The sequence below is a fragment of the Elgaria multicarinata genome, chromosome 8 (genome assembly GCF_023053635.1).
Source record: "Elgaria multicarinata webbii isolate HBS135686 ecotype San Diego chromosome 8, rElgMul1.1.pri, whole genome shotgun sequence".
NCBI lineage: Eukaryota > Metazoa > Chordata > Lepidosauria > Squamata > Anguidae > Elgaria > Elgaria multicarinata.
The window spans coordinates 10,763,270-10,779,238 of NC_086178.1; the positions used below are offsets into that span (position 1 = coordinate 10,763,270).

At 45.4% G+C, this 15,969-nt stretch overlaps 1 protein-coding gene across 2 annotated transcripts in view; it reads left to right on the plus strand.

Annotated features, from left to right (window-relative positions):
* Positions 1–15,564, plus strand: part of LOC134402438 (cytochrome P450 2J4-like) — a 35,585-nt gene extending 20,021 nt beyond the window's left edge. The window contains exons 5-8 of one of the 2 annotated variants that reach the window (XM_063131877.1): positions 6,456–6,643; positions 8,295–8,436; positions 9,970–10,098; positions 13,829–15,564. In XM_063131877.1, coding sequence (XP_062987947.1) covers positions 6,456–6,643; positions 8,295–8,436; positions 9,970–10,098; positions 13,829–14,013 — 644 coding nt within the window. In that variant the 3' untranslated portion in view covers positions 14,014–15,564. The remainder of the gene's footprint in view (positions 1–6,455; positions 6,644–8,294; positions 8,437–9,969; positions 10,099–13,828) is intronic. The other variant, XM_063131878.1, reaches the window with a different exon arrangement.
* Positions 15,565–15,969: the final 405 nt, after the last annotated feature.

Below are 15,969 nucleotides of genomic sequence, written 5' to 3' on the forward strand. Positions count from 1 at the left end.
AACAACTCTGACAGGTGTAACAACATTCAAATGTAGAGCAGTAGACCATAAAAATGGAACTCAACTTTAGTTCAAATACACATTTGGGGACCTAGTTCTTACTGTTTTTACAATAGATTTCTATAGTGATAGCATTGGTGTTTCAATCTACCATAGGTCATACCTAGTCCAACCTTAGGAAACATAGCACCCTGGGCAAGGGGTGCCTTTGGTGCCCCTCCTTCCACCCCGGTGGTCACCTTTGCAGGCTACCCGGAAGGCTGATTGAGCCTGTTGCAAGTGTGATGTTGCTGCCTCCTCAGCTCTTCTTGGGGCCACCCTGAGCTCAGCTCCCCAGGAGAACACCCAGGGTCAGGCTGTGCAGCCCAGTTCAGCAATGTAGTGGTTAGTGTGTCAGAATGAGAAACCCAACTTCATAATTGTTTATTAACTGTGTGTTTTAACAGTGATTTTTTAATTCCTTGGAATGTAAACCACATAGAGATTTTCTGATATCAAGCAGTATACAAGTATTGTTAATAAATAAATAGACTATCCCCACATAGCCATGAAACTCACTGGGACGACCTTGGGTCAGTCTGTATTTATCCACCTAAGCTTCCTCACAGGTCATGAAATGGGGGTGGTAAGGAGATATGTATGTTTTTTAAAAATATATCTTTAGAGGAAAAAGTGGGATAAAAGTGTTTTAAGCTGAGTGGTTCAGCTGTTGGGGTGCGTAGAAATGTAATGAAGAAATAAAACAAATAAATAATACATGAATTTTAGTTTGTGATTCATTAAGAGAATTAAATTAGGACTGTGCACGGACCCCCGATCTGATCTGCATCCCAACCCACAACTTTTGGATTGGATCCACACCACTTTTGGATGATCTGCCTCCATTCTGCTCCATTCCGCAGTGGATCCGGATCCGGATCTCCGCTTCCCCACCCCCCCTAGACTTGCATTGAAAATGTAAAATGCCCGTAACTTTTTTAGTTTTCAAGATAGAAACATGAAAATGGGCACCGTAATAGCTTCTAAATCAATCCTTAGGCATGGCCACTTGGAAGGACATTGGATCATCTCCTGATTTTTGGCAAATTTTTAAAAGATTTCCCCAAGTTACAGAAATGCAGTTATCTCTGTTAGTTTGTAAGCTACACACATGGAACTGGGCATCAGGATAGCTTATAAATAGATCCTTAGTCACGGCAACTTTGAAAGAAATCTGATCATGCCCTGATTTTTGGTGAATTTTTAAAATTAAACCTTAATCAGAAACTTCCTCTCAGGTTAACCACTTAAAAAATGAATACAGGGAACTTCAAGATAGAAATATTAAACAGGGTGAGCATGCAGCACACAGCTGGTGATGTGAGAAACAACTCAGACCTCACGTTGTCGGCTTGGGTCACAATACTTTCTAAAAACTAAATTTCTTTCATGCCATGCACTCATTTCAAAATGCTATAATGTGTTGGTTTTTCAAGATGCACACACCTCAAACAGAGATGCCATTCAATAGATGATCCTTTCAGGCTCCGTCACAGTTCACACACTCCAGGGTCTACCCAGCCAATAATTGTAATAACAATAACAATAATAATAGTAATAATGATGATGATGATGAGCCTACATTGTCGCAGAAGATTCAGTGATCATGGCAGCAGCACGTACAAAATGGAGCTGCCTTTTCATCATGATGAAGGACTAATGTCCTGAGTTAAAGCAAGACACGCACAAACCGGCCCTCTGAGGCGGGCACAGAGGAGGAGAGGCAGCAGGTGGCTTTGCCTCTGAAGCACTGGGAACAATTATTATTTATTTATTTATTTATTTATTTATTTATTTATTTATATAGCACCATCTATGTACAGGGTGCTGTACAGAGTAGAACAGTAAATAGCAAGACCCTGCCGCATAGGCTTACATTCTATTAAACTCATAGTAAAGCGATAAGGAGGGGAAAAGAATGCAAACAGGCACAGGGTAGGGTAAACAGGCACAGGGTAGGGTAAAACTAACAGTATAAAGTCCAAACAGCATCAAGTTTTAAAAGCTTTAGGAAAAAGAAAAGTTTTTAGCTGAGCTTTAAAAGCTGCGATTGAACTTGTGGATCTCAGATGTTCTGGAAGAGCGTTCCAGGCGTAAGGGGCAGCAGAAGAAAATGGACGAAGACGAGCAAGGGAAGTAGAGACCCTTGGGCAGGCGAGAAACATGGCATCAGAGGAGCGAAGAGCACGAGCGGGGCAATAGTGTGAGATGAGAGAGGAGAGATAGGAAGGAGCTAGACCGTGAAAAGCTTTGTAGGTCAACAGGAGAAGTTTGTATTGGATTCTGAAGTGAATTGGAAGCCAATGAAGAGATTTCAGAAGTGGAGTAACATGGTCAGAGCGGCGAGCCAAGAAGATGATCTTCGCGGCAGAGTGGTGGACAGAAACCAACGGACTGATGTGAGAAGAAGGAAGGCCAGAGAGAAGAAGGTTGCAGTAGTCCAACCGAGAAATAACCAGTGCATGAACAAGCATCTTGGCAGAAGAGACAGACAAAAAGGATCGAATCCTGGCAATATTATACAGGAAAAAAAGACAGGATTTAGCTACTGCCTCAATATGAGGAATAAAGGAGAGCGAGGAATCAAATATAAAGCCAAGACTACGAGCTTCCTTGACCGGAGTAAGCGTAACATCATTGACAGTAAGAGAGAATGAGAGATGAGGAGAAGGATTAGGAGGAAAAACAAGCAGTTCAGTCTTTGCCATATTAAGTTTCAAACGACGATGAAGCAGCCAGGCTGAGATATCTGAGAGACATGCCGAGATACGATCGTGAACATCAGGAGAATGATCCGGAGATGAAAGATATAATTGTGTATCATCGGCATACAGGTGATATTGGAGGCCATGAGATTGAATAAGCTTGCCCAAGGGCAACATGTATAAAGAAAACAACAACGGGCCAAGCACAGAGCCTTGCGGAACCCCTACTGAAAGGGGAAAGGAGGAAGACGAGCTGCCATTAGCCAAGACGCTGAAAGAGCGACCCGCTAGATAGGAGGCAAACCAGTTATAGACAGAGCCACAAAGTCCAAGGTCATGAAGGGAATCTAAGAGAAGATCATGATCAACCGTGTCAAAGGCTGCAGTTAGATCAAGGAGATTAAACAAGCATTGAAGGGGCTTGTGGGGTTGACCCACACAGCCCATCTACATCTCCCAGGCACCAGGAGGGCAAAGAGTCAGGCAGAGAGGCGGGCAGAGAAGCAGGCACAGGCAGGCAGAGGTGGGCAGAAAGGGGCTGGTACATTGTAAAAGGAAGCAATAGATCTCTGGAAATCTCCAAGCAGATCCCACTACCCCACAATGATGGCACCCAGGCGGAAGAGGCAGGCAGAGAGGTTGAGCAGGCAGGCAGGTGGTCATAGGCTGGCACAGGCTGGCAGAGGCAGGCAGAAAGGGGCTAGTAGATTGCATGAGTTCCTTGCTTCAGAGTTGAATTTCTGAACTGAAATGCAGACACTAAATAATAAAAATGATGATGATGATGATGATGATGATGATGATGATGATGATGATAGTAAGAATAATACGAATTACTTTTAAAAATAAAAAGCCTGCCTGCCTGAACTATAAAGTCTGCCAACCAAAGGAGGGGTGGAATTAAAGGGAGGGGTGCCTGCTTGTCACTCCCCCAAGGGATTGAGGGTGGGGTATCCCAGCAGGGGCAGATTGCCCTTGAGAAAGACCAGCTGCTCCACCAGGTCAGGGTCCAAGAAAGAGCAGTGAGGGGTCACTATGTCACCATAGAGAACACCCTCTTGCTTGGAACACTGGTCGGTGGGCAGCTCAGTCGATCCCTGGCCACCCACGCCAGTTCGGGCCAAATCTGTAGGCCATTAGTTCTGCCAGGTAACACTGCACAGTACTTGCAACGTCATCCAGGCTGGTGGCTTGGGCGCCTCTCTGCCCAACCACTGCCTGCACAATCTGTGCCCAAAACCCCTGGCCTGGGCTCCTGCTGGGAGTAATGCAGGTGAGGCTGCTGCTGCTGTGGGGAGTGGTGGCCTGCACCTCTGCCTCACTCTGAACCACCCTCTGGGACCGTGCTGCCTGCACTTGGCCCACGAGCATTTCCACCCAGCCCACCCTGGAATTTGGCCCACAAAGCCCATCCCGTAGATGAGGGTCACACATGCTGGCCAACATATAGACCCTGTCTAGCAGGATGGGCTCCAGCCTCTGTGCCAGGCCATCCCTCAGCCTAGTCACCACTTCATGTACATCTGGCAAGACGCGCCTCCCATTGACGGGATCCCTGGCCTCTAGAAACTCATCCATCTGTTTCTGGAGATGCCTGCATACAGGGATCACCTGGCTGAGGAGGGCAGAGCTAGTGCTCAGGGTCTCGGTGGCCTCAAGGAACCACAAGAGCCATCAGCCTCTTGAAGCCTGTGTTTTCAACGAGGCTGAATGGCTGTTTGTCCAACGCCACCATCTCACCAATGCAGGTGGTGATCTGGGTGGGCATTAGAAAACGCCATCTTGTGGCGCCATACTCTCAGCTGTCGCCACAGAAGTAGGGGTAACAGAGGAAGAGGGGTTGAATAGTGGGGAGAGAGCCTCGTCCTGCTGCTGCTCATCACCCACATCCTGGAGGACCGCCTCCTGCCCCTCCACCATGCTGAGGACCTCGTCTATAATGTCTTGTGACAGGTCCATCAGCAGGCTCCCCGCAATCAATAAAGAAGGAGTTGGGGATATTCCTCCTCCTACAATGGCACTAATGCTTCCGCCGCTGCCTGGGGCACTTTTCCCACCCTCAAAAAGTGAATGGCGGGCACAAGTTGGAGAAGCAGGAGCCTCTGCCTGCTGCTTCTTCTGCTACTGTAGCTCCCCACCCAGCCAAAGACTGGCCCATTCGATTTTCACAGCGGGAGAGGCTGCCTGGCTACTGGTGCTGGTGCCAGCAGTGCTTTTCCCCCTGCTGCTTGCACCGCGCCCAACCGCAGATGGGCGCCTGCCGCCAGCTCTCAATATAAGTAATAAATCTATCTATTATAGGGGATATGAGAAAAGTGTGTGGTGCTTTGCCCAAACTTTTTATGCATGCTTGCACTTAATAAGCACAGCAAACACGGTCACACATTCACAAAAATACACACACACACACACACACACACACAGAGGATAGATAGATTTTTTTGTATTTTTGTTTTTGTTTTTATACAGAAGAAGGAAAATGAATGCAAAGAACACACTCACAGAACTCAGGGTTTAAAAGACTGCGGGGAATGTGGGGGGGAGGGAAGAAAAAGACCAAAAGTAGACTTGTAAGTATATATAGAGCAAGGAAAGGCAAAACAAAGCAATGGAAAGCTAATGGAAAAGTCACAAACAACCCCCCCCCGAAAACTCCTATATCTCCTCCAAAACACAGCTGCAGAATACCCCTCCACTTTGACTAAAGTCCTAATGCACAAAGAGAAAGAAGGAAAACTGTCTCTTGGTGCCTCTGGCTTAGTCCCCCCCCCCTCCAACATTGGGATTGGAGGATGCTTCACATCAGGTGATCACTTCTCATCACGACTGGGAGATGAATCTGTCTCTCAACACTGGGAAAAAAAGGTTTCCCCCTTTCTGCTTTTACCCATTCTATAAAAATTAATAGCAACCCAAACGCTGAATGTATGTTTTTGAAAATTGACACAAATGAACCCCAATCATCAATGTCTCAGTACACTAATTTTCAGGGGTCTGGCTTTAAAAATAAAGAAGTTATAGGCATTTTTTCGCCCAATGCAATCCTATTGAATAAAAAGTCCAAAATGGCGGACGGAGCTCTGAAAAGACGCGGATCACTCTGCAAATGAGTCGCTCCACTGCCACTGACCCGAATCGCGTCTGGCTTTGGCAGGGGTGAAGCGGGTCGCTCCGCTCCTGCTTCTATGACCCAAAATGGAGTGGAGCACAGCCCTAAATTAAATGGATTGATTTCATGTAGAATAAGGCCATAGCTAGACCTAAGCTTTATCCCTGGTTCGTCCAGGGGTCAAACCTGTTCATCTAGGTGACACACAGGGGATCCAGTGCTCAGGCAGGAGTGAACCCTGGATGATCCCAGGATAAACCTTAGGCCTTTGGCCACATAATGAGAAGACAGGATACCCTGGAGAAGAGGCTGATGCTAGGGAAAGTGGAAGGCAAAAGGAAGAGGGGGCGACCAAGGGCAAGATGGATGGATGATATTCTGGAGGTGACAGACTTGACCTTTGGGGGAGCTAGGGGTGGCGTGACAGCCGACAGAAAGCTCTGGCATGGGCTGGTCCATGGAGTCACGAAGAGTCGGAAGTGACTGAACGAATAAACAACAACAACTAGCTGTGGCCTAAAAATTTGTCAATGAGTTTTGAAGCTTGATGAAATTAAAAGTGATATCCAAACTAAAGCCTCCATTTTCATTATCTTTCTCAGATAAAGTCTACAAGGAGATAGAAGATGTTTTTGGTTCATCACGCTCAATCTGCTACCAAGATATAAGGGAACTGCCCTACACTAACGCTGTGATTCACGAGATGCAGCGTTCAAAATATATCCTCTACTTTGGAGGACCAAGGCAATGTACAAAGGATGTGAAATTGAACGGTTATCTCATTCCCAAGGTACAGAATACAGTGAATGCCCATAGTCACAATCCTGTATCTCAGGAGCAAGGAGCTACAGTTACAGTTACAGCTGTAAACATCCAGCCTTTATTACAGAGAGGACGTCTGAGATCTAGGGCCGAACCCCCACCCCTACTTCCTACCCCCCTTCTTCCCATGCCCCAATTGCAACTAGGAAATGGCCATTCTCGTTATTTTCAAAGAGGTGGTGGAAGGATTTGAAGAACAGCAGTGGCTACTCCTGGCAGCTTAAGTCCACCCTTTCCCTTTTAAAACCTGCTTCTGCAGGCAATTGCAGGTATGCAAGCAGGCCTCCCCGTCTCTTAACCCCCCACACTCCAAATAAAACCCAAACCAAAAAAGCACCTGCTGGCATCATCCCAGGGGAATGTTGGAGTGGGGAAATATTCAGAACTTTGGAGCTGTTGGACTTAATATTTCTAAACCGCCCAGAGAGCTTCGAGTATGGGGTGGTATGATTGTTTGTTTATTTATTTATTTATTTATTTTATGTACCACCCCATAGCTGAAGCTCTCTGGGCGCTTTACAAAAGTTAAAAACAGTGAACATTAAAAAAAGTATACAAAATTTAAAACCATCAAAAATAAAACAACAGTATAAAACAGTATTCATATTAAACAGCAACAGTTCTGGGGTCCATTAAAAAACAAACAAAATTAGCATATGTTGTTAAATGCTGTTAAATGTCTGGGAGAGGAGAAAGGTCTTGACTTGGCACCAAAAAGATAACAATGTTGCCTCCAGGTGAGCCGTATCGGGGAGATCATTCCATAATTGGAGGGCCACCACTGAAAAGGCCCTCTCCCTTGTAATGTAGTGTAATGACTGAAATGAACGAATGCTCTGAGGTAATCCTCTTAATGGGCATTGCGGGGGAGATGTTGACTCCCCATTGGCTACAGAGGAAGCTTTTAAAAAGAAAAAAAGGTTTGAATGATTGAAGGTGTGGCTACTAGAAAACATTACCCTGAAAATGTTTTTATTCCTTTTGCCCAACAACTATGTAGAATAGCACCAATATTTTTACAGAATATGTCTGTTGCTGGGAATTCTGCTCCTTTTAGGCTATGCCAGACCAATGCAGCATGGCCGACTCAGCTTGTTTTGTGACCCGATCCATGTGGATTCCCTGAATTCTGGGTACTTATTATATGCAATATTATTATTATTATTGTCCTTAGAGATTTCTACAAATTGGGGTCACAAATTGTGCTAATTGGCAGGCTTTGTGCAAACTATGTCCAAAATGTGCACAATTGGCACAAAATGCAGCTGAAATGTGTGCAGTTGTTCAAATTGCAGGCATAACTTTTGCAAAGTATGCAAATGTGCACAAATTGCAGCTGTAATTTATGCAAATTCAGGTATACTGAACAGCCACTAGCTGGCCCAATTCACTGTAATCCAAGTCAGGTCAGCTAGCAGAACACGGAACAAAGTCAGTGTGTTTCTGTGTGAACTGAGGAAATCTCGTTGAGCTCTTCTATCCAACTGGATTCCTCCAACATCATCAGCACTTCAGATACCCAGTCTGGAGTGAGTCCACAGGTGATTGGTACTGGGAAAGTGGGGGACAATCCTGAAAGGTTTGTCTAACATTCTCTGTCTAACATTCCTTTCTTGCAGGGAGCATATATTCTTCCAAATCTGCGCTCTGTTCTTCTCGATCCGGAGCTGTGGAAGACTCCTGAAGAGTTCAACCCAAACCATTTTTTGGACAAGGATGGGAATTTTGTAGATAGAGAAGAATTTCTGATATTTAGTACAGGTAAATGCAGAAATCCAGACCTGCTTGTGATTCATAGACATGTTTTCTGGGTTAGACGCAAGAAATGCCAACTGGCTTCCTTTCAGGCAAGGCTGAAACAATCCCAGGTCTTTTCATGATACAATTCCCTTTGGCCTGAAACCACAGTCTTAACTTGTTCCTCAAAAATTTCAGCACTGAAAGAGCCTGAAGTTTTTTTCATTTTCAAAGTACAAAGCTATATATGCTCCATTTCGGCTGTGGATTTCTACAAAGCGCACGTCCCCTACTTCTGAGTAGACATGCATAGAAGTGCATTGTTAGTGTTGGACTTTGGATAATGATTGTTTAGTAATAGATTCTGAATTGCATTCCCATTTAACATGTAGAATTTTTCAGCGTTCTGTATTAGTGGAATAGCTGAAAGAGATCAGGTTTCTTCTTTCTCCATGAGAGAATAGACAGCACTGGCATTACGTCAAACTACCACTCCGGTACTTTCACCTCTGAATGCCAGAAGCTCATAAAACTTTTCTACATGAGGCATTATTTGTGCATTTGTCATTCCCTGCTCATGGCTGGTTTCAGGTTCTCTAGATGATGATTTGCCTTCCACTTTAATTTCTGTATCTAACCAGAACTTTAAGCGATATTTTATTCAGTGCAGGGAAAACGCAGCATTGAATTAGGAAAGGAGATGTGTTTTAGTTAGGGCTGTGCACGGACCCACCGATCTGCTCTGGATCCTGATCCGGACCTTCCAGATCAGGTCTGTTCTGCTACATATCCAGATCAATCTGCATCTGCTCTGCTCTGCTACAGATCCGGAGCTCCATCCCCCCCCCCCAAAAAAAAGACTTCTGTTGCAAATGTAAAGTGCCTATAACTTTTTCAGTTTTCAAGATAGAAACATGAAAATGGGCACCATGATAGTTTCTAAATACATCCTTAGTCAAGGCCACTTTGAAGGAAATGGAATCTTCCCCTGATTTTTGGGGATTTTTTTAAAGATTTCCCCCATTTACACAAATGCAGTTATCTCCATCGTTTTTCAAGATACACACATGTAACTGTGTACCATGATAGCTTCCACATAGAACCTTAGGCATGGCCACTTTGAAAGAAATCAGATCATGCCCTGATTTTTGGAGAATTTTTTAAAAATATTTGCAACTAACTCCTCCAAACACAGCTCCAGAAAAATCCACTCCTCACTGACCAAAGTCCTACCCAACAAAGACAGAGAAAGAAAGGTTTCTCTGTATGCCTCTGGCTTACCCCCCTCCAACATTGGGATTGGAGGATGCTTCACATGGGGTGATCACTTATCAGCAGAATTGGGAGATGAAGCTGTCTATCAATGCTGAAAAAAGCTTATTTCCCCCTCCTGCTTTTACCCATTGAATAAACATTAATTGCAACCCAACTGGTGAGCAGATATTTCTGAAAATATACACAAATGACACCCCCCCAATGAGCAATCCCTAAGCTCAGTAATTTTCAGGGGTCAATCTTTAAAAATAAAGAAGTTATACGCGTTTTTTCGCCCAATAGAATTCAATGAAAAGAATGTGCCAAATGGCGTCCAGAGCTCTGGATCCAGGCGAAGCGATCCAAAATGGAGAGAACCACTTCACTTCAATCCAGAGGTCCCTAGACCCAATCCGGATCAATACTTAGCAGGTCTGGATCAGGTCGCTTCGCTCCAGATTTGGGGAGCTGAAACTGACGAGAGTACAGCCCTAGTTTTAATAGTTAAAAGAGGGGCATTGGGAATGTTTATTATTTTGTTTGATGCTACTATAAACAAATGTGCCCAGCTGCTATTTATAGGGATTTTGGTTAGTCTTGGCATTTAATTGTGAAACGAAAGGAAGTGTCATTTCTTCTTATGTATTTCTGCTATTGAGCAATGCCTGAGTGCCAGCTAGAGGTTATGTAGCATAAAAGTACAAAAGAAAACACTACTCAGAGGGTGTTCAGTTTTCAGTTCTACAATGAAACTCAGAGTGGATGTAGCAAATTAACAGTGGATTAACAGCCGCATGTAGAAAAGTTTTACATAGGGCTGTGCTCCGCTTTGCTACAGTTCTTAGAACCAATAGCAGAGCGACCTGATTCACCTCCGATAAAGCCAGTGACGGATCGGGTCGGGGGAGCTACAGATTGAAACGAAGTGGATTGAGATCAAGTGGATCCTTCACCTCGATCCGGAGCTCCGAAAAAAGCTAAGTGTGGCTTACCTGGTGCCACCGCAGTCTGCGTGGCAACGGTGGCAGAGCCAGGTAAGGGGGCAGGAGGGGAGGGGGGATTACCTGCCTCCATCACAGTCTGGTGGCAGCTTCAACTGAGGCCCAGGCCTCAAACCGGAAGACCAGGCCGCATCCATAGCCTGGTCTTCCAGTTTGAGGCCTGGGCCTCATTTGAAGCCCCTGCCAGACCGCAACAGAGACAAGTAAGTGGGGGAGTGGTGAGTGGGGCCTTACCTGGCACTGATGCCGCAGTCCATGGAGTGACAGCGGCGGAGCCAGGTAAGGGGACAGTGGGGAGGGGGGCTTACCTGCCTCTGTTGCAGTCTGGTGGCAGCTTCAACTGAGGCATCGGTTTCAAACCAGAAGACCAGGCCGTACCCGCAGCCTGATCTTCCTGTTTGAGGCTCAGCCTCAGTTGAAGCTGCTGCCAGACCACGACGGAGGCAGGTAAGTGGTGAGGGGGACAGGGGCATTACAGGCATTTGATTTTCAATGTAAGTTTATGGGGGGAAACACGGAGCTCCGATCTGGAGCCCCGGATCGGAGCGGATCAATGCTGGGCGGAGCGGACCCAATCTGGAAGTTGCAGATTGGGGTCCAGAGTGGATCAGGGGTCCATGCACAGCCCTAGTCTTACACTCTTTCTCGGTGCCATTCCCTGTGATTCCCACTGCTTAATTTAAGATGCTCTATGCATTTCTCTGTCGTAAAGTATTTCCGGTAATTTTGCCTGCTTTCAAACTGTATTCAAGCAGGATCAGCTACTGGTAGAGCCTGAGTCAAAGCCACGCCTGTCTGGAGGATGCCAACCAATAGAGTAAAAGGGAGTTATAGAGGAGGCAGGTGTAGCAGTGGCAGTTCCTCATGGGTTACTTTGGGGTGTTAGGTGGGGAAGAGGCTACCAACACATTCCTTTCTCAGAAGCACTTGTCATTCCAGGCTGGGATAAATGCCCTGGAGAAGAGATTCATCAACTTAACTGTCTTTCTGAGTTTAGGAAAGCCATAAAGACTAGGGGTGTGCACGGACCCCCCACTCTGCTTCACTTCCAGATCCGTGATTTTCGGATCGGCCTGCTTCGCTCCGCCCCCGCTCCGCCCATGTCTGCTCCACTCCGCTCGGAGCTCCGGATCCGGATCGGAGCTCAATTTCCCCCCCATAGGCTTGCATTACGCTAAAAAAGTAAACAACTTTTTTTCTGTTCAAGTTAGAAAACTCAAGTTTGGCACCATGACACCTCATGGAGGTATACACACGCACGCCAAGACTCAAGGCAATCCCATCATCCCCTGATTTTTGGGGAATTTATGAAAATCGGGCACCCCATTCACACCCCTTTCCATAGCTCCGTCAATTTGCACATTAGAAAACTCAAACTCACCACCATGACAGCTAATCCAGGGATACACATGCATGCCCAGACTCAAGGCAGTCCCATCATCCCCTGATTTTGGGGGAATTTATGAAAATCCAACACCCCATTCACACCCCTTTCCATAGCTCCGTCAATTTGCACGTTTGAAACCTCAAACTCACCACCATGACAGCTTATCCAGGGATACATACGCCGCATGCTGAGACTCAAGGCAGTCCCATCATCCCCTGTTTTTTGGCGGGGCTTAAACCTGCAGACCTCTCAATGGGGCCATTTCAAAGGAAATCCCAACATGCCATGAATTGGGGAGTAGAGATAAACCTATGAATCTTCTTCCCCACTTGAAAAATGGATTTGGAACTTCCAAAACTCCAAGTGAGCACAGGAAGGACTTCTCCCCTGAGTCAAAGCCAGACACACACAACATCCCTGCAAGGCGGGCAGGGGAGGAGAGAGGGAAGGCAGGCAGGCAGGCAGCAGACATTTCTTTGGGCATAAGGAAGTGAGCCAAGGATAAGCTAGTAATGCATATAAAATGAAATAAATAAATAAATAAATAAACGAAGGAGGGGTGGAATTAAAAGCAGCAGTGTTGCTGAATAAACAACAAGAAGAACTTTTTTAAAAAGGCTATATCTGTCTTTTACCAGCAATAGGGGGATGTGCCCAGGGGAGGGGGAAGCAGCAGCTGCCAATTTGACTGGTGGTCAACCAGTCTTTTAAAAAGCAAGGCTGTCACTTCAACTCATGATAGGCATCGTTCCACCACTAAGAGAAGTAGACCGCTCACTTCAACTCATGATAGGCATTGCTCCACCGGGTTACTCTCTTTGGAAGGCTCTGATGGCCTTCCAAGTACAGGAGAGAGTGGGGGCACGTCCACAATGAGATGCCCTAGGGGAGCTCATCCCCTTGCACCACATCTTTTCAGTTGTTCCCCAAAGTTAGGGTGGGTAGCAGTGCTGTGTTTCTATCTCTTATTATTGGCTTAGTATATGATTTCACAGGTTGTGTTTGTGCATTTGGTGGGGCTACTGTTTTAAAAAACACTGGGAAAAGTCCGTTCAGACTAAGAAAGAGAAGTTTCCCAGAATCCCAAGTTACCCATTTTGCCTATCCCCTCCTCCAATTTTGGGATCATGTGATCATGACCGGGAGTTGACTCTGCCCCTCAGCCCTTCGGAAAAGGTATTTTTCCCGCCGGTTTTTTAAAAAATTCTAGCGCGCGACCCGCACCACACAGAGAGGTGAGAGTAGTCTCAAAATGACCCCCATTCACGACTCTCCAAGCACAACATTTTTTAGAAAGATAGCTTCAAAAACAACACAGTTATCTGCGATTCTTTTCCACAATGCAATCCTATGGGCGAAATGTTTCAAGATGGCGATAGAAGCGGAACGCGGAAACCGGAGCGCTCCGAAAATGGGCGCTTCTCTTCACCTTGCTTCTAGGGGTCCGCGGTCCGCTTCTACTCCGCCTCTGGGCAAGACGGAGCAGGCCAATTCGCTCCTGCTTCTGCGCTTCTAATCGGAGCGGAGCACATGCCTAATAAAGACTGATCTCTTCTGGCAGGCCTACTCAGATGACATCCAATTGTTATTTTAATATTGCAACAGTTTTATATGTTTTCAAGCAGTCTTTTGCATCTCATGGTATCTCTGTATTTAACATTTTCCCCCACCTCGTTCCAGAGAGGGGGTGGCAGGTAATAAATAAATAAATACTTCATCATCATCATTAAAAGAATGCTACTCATTGGTTGTCCTTCCTTTACTTTCTCCACAGGGGCTCGGGTGTGTTTGGCGGAGCAGCTGGCAAGAATCGAAATCTTCATCTTCTTGACCAGCCTGCTGAGGGCTTTCAGGTTCCAGCTTCCAAAAGGAGTGAAAAAACTCCGTCCAGATCCTATAATAGGGTTCACAGTCTATCCCCATCCTTATAAAATCTGTGCTGTTCCCCGTTGTTGCTAATTATAATCTTATAAATGTATTTACAATAGTTCACTAATTACCACAAATTTCTCACTCCTTACTTTTCTGTTAAGAAACTCCCACGTTGACTTTGCTGTTCATCCACACATGCTAAATTCTTTCTGTGTATGATTGGAGTGAGCTGGCTGGGCTAATCAATGCATCCCCCATCTCTCCAGGCCATAGTAGGGGCTTAGTGAAGGCAAATAGAATTTTTAGCACACACTTGCCAGCCCAGAATTTAGCTTGAACCACGATTGCAGCTACCTGGGGTAGAGCAGACAGGGCTTTCCTGGAGCAGAGAGCCATTGAACGACCCTAAGTTGCAGGAGGCAGAAGAAGAGCTAGAGAAGGAGAGCAAGGGGAGGAGGATGTGGAGAGTGTGAGGTGAGGGAGAGGGTGAAGAGATGTACTTGTGAATATTCCAGCCAGTGTGTCTTGACAAGACTATACTTACCTCTTAATCCATGCTTCAGAGAATCCAAAAGAAATTGACTTAATAGGAACTTTACCCAGTCGTCATGTCCACAGATGTGGGACCCTTGGAAATAGGCAAATGGTTCCACACAAGACTTAGGTGGTAGTCATTTATTTCAGCGATCTGTCTTTGCTGGCAGCCACAAGCAGACTTGCTTTTGCCCTGCCAGGCTGGTACAAAACCTGGTATGGATTATCTGTACTTAATGCAGGTCATTCAGAAATTCTGGCCTGGCTCAAAGAATGGCTCATCACCAACATTACACCAGGGATGAAACTGGTGAGCCAATAAAATATACCTCTTTCAATTTTCTTGTTTATCTATTATTTCTGAGCCTCCCAGTAGAATAACGTGGGTTTGACTGTCCCTTACCCGAGGCAAGCTGACAATTATGAAACTAGGCACTTTGTACTCTGTGCCTTTCAAAGATGGGGGAGGGGACCGTTTTCATCAAATACATTTTTTGGTACCATTTATTCTCTCCATTTCTACTGCAGCCTGCATGCACACCTAAATTTACTCTTCTCTTCACTATCTTTGCCTTTGCACATGTGTTGAGGAATTCAAGCAGATGGGCGTGTGGGCTTCATCTGTGCCCACCCTGTTTAATGTATTGCTTTTAGCCTGTTTTCTTTTAATTAAAGATCTATGCTTTCAGCTGTAACTGAAGTCATATTAAGTAAGGCACCCACTTCTGCCACACAACTGGATGTGTTGAAATATTAGTCACCAGAGTGTGCGCCCACAATTGGGAAAGGTGAGGGGTGTGGTGGCTTATTTGAAAAAGCAAGCTAACAGCAAATGAACTGATGGTCATGTTTCTCAATAATCGTGTACGGGTTGTTTTTCAGTCCTTGGAAACATTGCACTCTGCACATGCATAAAATCCTTCTTTTACTTGGTTGAAAGGCTTACCTATTTTATGATTGGTGTATTGTATAATGAAGTTCTGCCTTGTTTCTAAGTACGTTACCCTATAAGTAAGTTAGCCTTTCCTGAAAATAATGGGCAGTTCCTCAGATCCTCTGCCACTTTGCAGTGATGCATGATGCTCATAATAAACTTTTCTAAAGCAAGAGAAATTGTGTCCTGGAGTGTTTGACCACCACTTAGCAATCCCCTAAAGAGATGACCAGTATTCCTCCACAATTTGGCGATGAGGAAGGATGAGTGTACACCGGAGAAACCCTTCTTCATGGAGATGTGACACAGGAAGTCCTCCAAACCTGAAAAAAGGTGTGAGTAGGTCCATTTGAAAAATTCTACCAGAGGAATCCCTTCCTATGTCGACTGTCCCTGAAGCTGGAGATTTCTGGTGGTAAGTGTGATTTAAAGTCAGTGACACCTGTTTGAAGTCATTCTCTCCCATTAGAAAAGGAAAAAGGGAATACTTGTGATCCAGAGAAAAGGTTGGGGAGTGGCTGTAAACCGCCCAGAGAGCCCTGGCTATGGGAGCAGTATGTAAGTGCAATAAATAA